Raw genomic sequence first — 7,640 nt, forward strand, 5'->3', positions numbered from 1 at the left:
TAGACTATGTTGTGGATTTGTATATATTCTATAAGTATATTGCACGTTAGCATTAAATTTAGCCGTTGGCGTAGTTACGTATAATTTATTATAAATTATAATTTAAAACGCTCACAATGTTGTAAGAGATCAACAAGTTGCTGTGTTAGTGCGCGGCTGGTATCATCGCAGCGCTTTGTCCGTTTCGACAGTGCGGCCACCGCCACGACGATCGTCACGGCATGTCAAGTCTTGGAATATATCTTAATAATTTTTTGGAATATCGTGTCTGGTTAGGTTAGATAGTCTGATAGTATCCGCTCCACCCCCCTCCCCAATCGACGTACGATTCTTGTGATAATATTTTAATCGTGAGTATTATTATGTGTGTGTAGTTAGTACACGACTGTGGTTGTGTTTTTAGCTGTGTGAGTGGTGTGCGTGTGTGGGTAATCTATACGAGTGCAGCAGTGAGTGTGTGCGTTAGTAACCCTCATAATAATAATAATAATAAAATGTCAAATGTGCAATCGACAATAACTGAATAACAACATTAAATGTTAATCATTATGCAGTATTGCAGCAAGCACTGAGCGTCTGCCGTCTGCGACTCAGTTAGTAACTATATAGTGTTATTAAGTGTTTTAGTTCGCGTCTGTTTTATTTTGAAATATAATAAATATTATGAATACAAATATATTTATGCACGACAGCAGTTGTAGTGCCGAAAAGCGATAAAATTATTCAGTGGCCAAAGAACAACTACATGGTCCGAACCGCCAGTGTTCCTCTACGCAATTGATCTTGTGTTGTTCGTAAATTCTGCCTTCAGTTCTAAGCCTCTTCATCTCAAGTATACCGAAGCTTAAAAAATATTATGTCGTCATTGACACACGGGTTGCTGGTCGTGTTGTACTTGGGCCAAGCCACGGCATACATCGAAAGTAAGTTATTAGCGACTTAGAACACATCACTTTAAATATTTTATAGGGTCCAGGGGCCACTGCAGAGGTCACTAAACTGTGTATTTTAATTTCGGTGCTCTGTACATAAACAACTCTTTTCTTTAGCTCTTAAGATGTTAATTTTAATTGTCTTATGACTAAGTTGATTTATTGTTGCTCATATATTTATATATTTATTATGAGTAATATGTAGTTACTTAAGGCTAATTAATTGAAACTAGAATAATTAGTATTTAAAAGTTGTTGGCGCATACTGTGGTCGATTAAAAGGACATATTGGTGACATTACAAAAATAAGTTTTTAAATCTTTATACTATAAAAAATATTCTGTATTTCTGATGACTCAGCCAAGGAATTATAGTGTTATGGACTTATGGCTGACAAGTATTAGAATTTGATATTATTTCATAATTTATAATTACAGATTTATTGTAAAGTGATGATATTCTTCAAACTATTAATTTTTATTTAAGTATTAAACAAAAATATTTTCATTTTAGTAAATCCAAAGTAATTCTAAGGATAATATTAAAGATGATATCTACAACTAATGAATTTCATCAGTGACGGTAAAATTACTAATTAGTAATTGGTTCCAGGATGCAATACATAGTTTTTATAATCGTAATAATGTGAACATAGCACATATATCATAATATTATGTGATGGCATAATGTTCAAGTAGTCCTGTACATAGGCGCAATTTGGGGGGACTTGAAGGAGCTTAGCCCCTCTCAAATTTGTATTTTAATTTAAGTATTAAATCCTTTATTAACCATCTAATCTACATCTACATAACAGTATACTGTTTATACAATTATAATTGTTATTTGAAGAAATTATTTTCTAAAGTTTAAACTATGATTCATTTTTTTTATGATATATTGTTATCCATATTGGGTTACCCTCAGAATATTATTTAAGTTTAATAATAGTTTTAGAAGTTATTAAATTGAATGGGATAAGTCAAATTTGTTGTGTTGAACCGACATTTGCAATTATAACATAATATATTACATATAAGTACCTAAATGTTGTTATTTGTTTTAGTGAAAACATTTTTCCCTTATATATAGTAATACACGGGGTAATACATGTATTTTAATAAAATATATAATGTTGATATTTAAAATGGTATATAAACAGTGGTAGGGTGAGGGGGCAGAGCCCCCATGGGTCTGTTTCATTTAAATATCCTCCAAGTTAAAAAAATTTCAAGATTTTTAAATGATTTTTATGTATTATATTGAAGAATTATGTAAAAACGTTATTTTGACGTGATCCCCCCCCCCCCCGTTCTCTAAAAAATTCATATACATATAAAATGTATTGTGTATATTAATTATTATTTTTTGGAAACAGTCTCTATATTTATGTCTATGAAATACTACTGCCCCCCCCCCCGTTATTTTTGGCTGGATCCGCCCCTGCAGATAACTTTTAAGGCAGGGACCAATTGCCCTTGTTTAAAATTATGACGAGGGCTGATTGTCTGCATACAGCATTTTTATGTGGGGACCAATTGTCCATTTACCTCCAATATTACCCCCACTATATCATTGTACCTATCACATTAAGAAATTAAAAGGGCAGCGTTAGGGGATAACCCATTATGCCATAGACTGTACCCTTATGCTGTCTTTCTATTTCCTTTTATAACAATAATATAGGCTTATACACAATACCTTTGTATATTTAAATCATGGTTGGAGCCATGGTATAAGTTTTAGGGGGTTAAAAATGATATCAGAAGTCATAAGTTGTATGTTTTTGATCAGTCTTTAACTGTGATAATACTGACAATAGTTAACCATTGTCCATTAATTATTATTTTGGAATCTCAAAATATTTTATAGCTAAGTGTTTATGAAAATTAAATTTTTAATTAACATTATTAAAAAAATGAATGCTCTAGAGAGGAGGTTGGATATTTCTCATATCCTCACCACAATTAAGACACTGAATTACATTTAATTAAATTTTTTACTTACAAACAGCTAGTTTTTAATGTAAGATAGTATTTTTTTATCTATTATAATTTACCGGAATTTATAAATAATCTAGACAGATTTTGTGCACATTTTTGAATTTTCTTTTGGTCATATCCTACTTTGAAAAATATGAAATTGTTTTATCAAATTTAGTAATTATGATGAACAAAATTGTTTTCATTCAAAACTGTTTTAAGTATTCAGACTTGTTAACATACGCTAATTTTGTATTCATCTGTTGATGAATTTATACAAAAATCAAAATATGTGTTAATAGTTTATTGATCTTTTAGAAGTCTGTCTCCCATCTCATCATACTTTAGTTAACTCTATGTCTCTATGTGACTATGTCACAATATCATATGTTTTATATTTTATATTTTCTTACTTTATGTAATACAATAGACCTTGCAATGGAGCTGATTGTTTACATACAAATATTTTTATACCTAGGTTTTTAGACCTATATTACACTATTTTTTCAATATAAGACACAAATTATCAGGGCCAGTGTTGATGGAGAAGGGGTGTAATGTGGTACCTTTTTCCAGGGCCTTGTGCTTAAAATTTAGATTTTGAAAAATATTTGTGTGGAAATTGTTTAGGCCATAGGTGACTATGGTTATTGGTTAAAGAAGTTTTGGCAGTTTTGCCCAGGGCTTCGCAAAAAGGTAGCGCCGGCCCTATAAATTATGAGTTGAAAACAATGGTATTTAAAAAAAACTATTTTGGAATTAAATTGATTGGTAAACCATCCAAATAATTCGAGTTAATAAAATATGTATATCATTAGGTATATTGATTTGTCTTTATTTTATCAATTAGGCATTAGTGCTTGTAATCTGCATGCAAGTAAGTGCACGTTTTCAGTTACATTCATTAAATTCATACATGCCATTCTGACAATGATGTGTTTCTCTATATGCCAGTATAGAGCTTATAAACTTAATAGATGTAAACTAAAAACATATGGGTACAATACATCGCATATGATATGCGTCCATGTGAAAAAACGGGCTTATATAGTAAAAATGTTGTTTTCATATCTTTAAATTCATTACGTAAATTAGGAAGTACTAAAAAATTATAATATTTGTTTCATTAGGTATAAACAATGTTCTATATAGTGTATTACATACTTTAAAACCATAATTAAATAGTAAAATTAGTTAGTCAAATATAAATAATTGAATTTAGACATTTTTATAAATAAATATATGTTAATTAGAATCATAAATTAAAAATACTTCTTATGTGACTTGTCATGAGAATAAATTCTATCAGACCGAGAGTATTTACATTTAAAATGTTGACACTGGAGTATTCACCCTTTAAGAGGACATTATAACTGCATGTGTTGTCTCCATGTTACAAGTACGTAACATAGCAAATTTTTCGCTCAGCAGATCACGTTTAGCTTCGTGAGTTTTTAAATTTAAAGTAAATTGACCTCTTATAAAAATTAAAGGATACATTATTATCCCAAATATTATCTAGCTCTTCTCATAGGCTTTTTATTATATTTTAATTTTAAAAGCCCATGAGAAGCCCTCAATAATAATGTTACCTTTAATTGTTATAAGAGATCAATTCACTATAAATTTTAAACTCGCGGAGCTAAACGTGATCTGCTGAGCGTAAAATTTGGTATGTTACGTACTTGTAAGACGGAGACAACACATGCGGATATAACATCCTCTTAAAATGTGCCACTAATTAAGACTTTAAAGACAATAATTTATTTATTAATATAAAATAATAAAATTGTTTTTTCCCTTTTGTTTATAGAAATCATGGAAAATGACAGCGTTTGTTCGATGAGTTTCTTTTCAAATAATTTAGACCTTACTGGTCGCGAAGATCAATCAGCTATGGTAATCAAAGATAACCAATATTTTCAGAAATGGACTGGCAAACACGAATTTAATTGTAAATTTACAGTAACTTCTTCACTTGGGTTGGGTGTTTTTGCTGTCATACAGCATATGTCTTTTAGACGTAATGCTCAAGGACAATGTATTGATTACATTCAAGTACGTATTTATGTTTTATTGTTATTTATTTTAATGTTTAATTGTTATTTAATTACTTTGATAGTTTCGCCATGCTGAAAAAACCTTAAGTGTTCTAGACTTAAATATTAAAATTAAGTCGGCAGACAGCTGGGGTGAAAAAATTTGTGGAAAATTAAATGCATTTGAAGCCAATGCCGGTAATGAATATAATCAAGGAAATGACGGAAATGATGATAAAGAAATAAAAAACTCATTTGTTGATCATAAGGGTATAATCGAAGTTAAAATATATCTTGGAAATAAATCTATCGAATCTAGTGATGAACTAAAATTTGAGATTGTGTTCACAGCGTTCCAAGGTATGTTATTATTTGTAGGTTAATAGAGTGCTAAATATATTATACTATTTAAAAACTCCCTGTTAAATCTATTTATTGAAACATAATAATAAATTTACTTTTCATTCCATAGAATGTAAATTTGACAATGGTCATTGGAGAAGTTGTGGTAGAAAAACGTGTATTTTTAAAGATTTTTTCAATGATGGGAAAGTTAATTGCCCATACAAAAGTTGTAAAGATGAGAGTGGTTGTCGCCCAGTAGTGTCAGTACTCAATAGTAACTATATGAGCAGCACAACTTTTGGGACTAAAATTGTGGCTGCAACAGTTGCCTGCTTGGTTACCATGATTTTAGTGTTCATTGCGTTCCTATGGATATTTAGGCATTGCGGACCTGCATTTTGTTGTATAAGCAACCCTAATAGCCATCCACATTCTTCAGAAATGCAACCAGTACCACGATTGGACACAATGGCTATTATAGCTTCAGCTCCACCCGATTCTATGGTGGCTAGCGGTACCGAAGTAAGAACTGCCGATAAAGATCTACCACCTTCATATGAGTCATTGTTCCCAAGTAAATAGTAACCGCGACCAATATTATAAGGATCTGTAAAATTTCTTCATCTCATGTAGTTTATTAGGTGAATTTTATACGTTTATTTAACATTTCTATCTGAACAAATTTATCATTATTATTATTTTTATTATTATTATATATATATATATTTTTTTTTTTTTTTTTGGAGAGAAATAAGTAAGACATTTTAAGCTAAGTACACCAATTATATTCTATTATACCAGTGAATTTTAGTTTTCATAACAAAACTGTTTTAGTCTTAATTAGACTGTATAACTGATAAAAAAAAGAACAGAAAGTACTAATATTTTGACCTATTTAGATTATTTTTTTTTACTTTTTTAGTTTAGAGAGAGTGGGACATAGTGTTGCTATTTTCTCAAATTGCTAATAAAAAAAAAAACACTGTCCCACTCCCACCATGTATTTATCTACTCGTATATCGATCAATTAATGGTAAAAACTATCATCTTTTTACTAGTATTTTTTGTTATACAAATTAATTATAATATGTATATTATATTTAGTTTTTTTTTTTAGTATTTTTGTATTAAATTGAATAACTATTTACCAACTGAATTATTGAAGTATCACGTTACAATAAGTATACTCTTTTTAACCAAAAGAAAACTAATTACTGTCGACACACAAGACTGAATATCTGAAAAATTTTAAACTGATCATTACTTATCCTTAATAATTTATGGAAATTAAACCGAATTTAAAAAAAATGACTTATTCTTTAAACAATTATGTTAATTTGTTTAGTATTCAGTTTTTTGTAGTATACAAATTATATTCATTTTATCAACTAAATCCAAATCAGTATTTAAAATAACTTAAGTTAATAAACTATGCGTAACACTATTTTTGTGAATATTTTGTTTAACTTTTATAATTGACTGAGTATCCAAAATGCACCATTATTTTGATTACAATTTGTTGCTCTTGCATCAGACTTTTAGTATCCAACTGTTATAATTACCTTAGTATTTTTTGTTCAAGGTTCAATATTACCTTTTCCATTAATGTTCAGTCTTTTTGTATTGGCCCATGTCTATGGACCACACCACATAGATTTCTTAATAATGTTTCTGTTTTGAAATAACTTTATTTTTACCATACTAAAACATTATTTTAATTTAATTTTATGAGGTCTTGCGTTTTATTGTAATATAAAAATATATATAAATTTATGTGATATACATTTTACTTAGCACTAATAGTAAGTGCAATACCACATCACTGCTATAATTGTTTACTTATATTTTGAACCAAAAGTTAAATATGTCTTATATTGTGAAACATATTTATTTTATATGATTTTTACTTTACATATTAAGACATTAATTAGAACTCAGTTAAAGTCACAAATTATTCTTAAAGAACAACTTTTTTTAAATTAATTATAATATGCTTACTGGTTAACTTTAAGTACAATTAACTTTAATATTATTGTATTCTGTATATTTATTTTTATATTGACTTAAGTACCAAAGACAAAATATATTGCTTGTACCCCTTTATAATTTTAGATACTTTGGAATTTGTAAAAAAAATACATTTTTATGTATATAAATCTATAAACTATAGGTCAATATACATTTTAAATATTCATACATATAAGACTCGTGTATACAATCAATATAACCTATAAATTTATATTTGAAGTATTATTTACTAAACTTCAATACTGTAAATTGATACTGTGATAAAAAAAAAGTATAATATTTATATCCAATATATAAAATTTGTTATTGAACATTAA

The 7,640-nt window shown here is 28.6% G+C and overlaps 1 protein-coding gene across 1 annotated transcript; it reads left to right on the forward strand.

Annotated features, from left to right (window-relative positions):
• Window positions 1-360: 360 nt before the first annotated feature.
• LOC149054302 (uncharacterized) lies at window positions 361-7,640 on the forward strand. Its single transcript, XM_089230445.1, has 4 exons — window positions 361-923; window positions 4,725-4,969; window positions 5,034-5,310; window positions 5,423-7,640. Exons 1-4 carry the CDS (start codon window positions 857-859, stop codon window positions 5,875-5,877), a joined length of 1,044 nt encoding a protein of 347 aa, XP_089086571.1. The 5' UTR covers window positions 361-856; the 3' UTR covers window positions 5,878-7,640.

This window comes from Diuraphis noxia, unplaced genomic scaffold (assembly GCF_037042655.1).
Source record: "Diuraphis noxia isolate RWA-SAM2 unplaced genomic scaffold, SU_Dnox_SAM2 contig0008, whole genome shotgun sequence".
Taxonomy (NCBI): Eukaryota; Metazoa; Arthropoda; class Insecta; order Hemiptera; family Aphididae; genus Diuraphis; species Diuraphis noxia.

Excerpts from the sequence above, each read along its gene's own strand:
- LOC149054302 (XM_089230445.1), top strand. The coding sequence starts at position 857 with ATGTCGTCATTGACACACGGGTTGCTGGTCGTGTTGTACTTGGGCCAA. Across the intron at positions 4,970-5,033 it reads AATGTATTGATTACATTCAA|TTTCGCCATGCTGAAAAAAC; the intron begins GTACGTATTTAT and ends TTACTTTGATAG. Across the intron at positions 5,311-5,422 it reads TGTGTTCACAGCGTTCCAAG|AATGTAAATTTGACAATGGT; the intron begins GTATGTTATTAT and ends TTCATTCCATAG.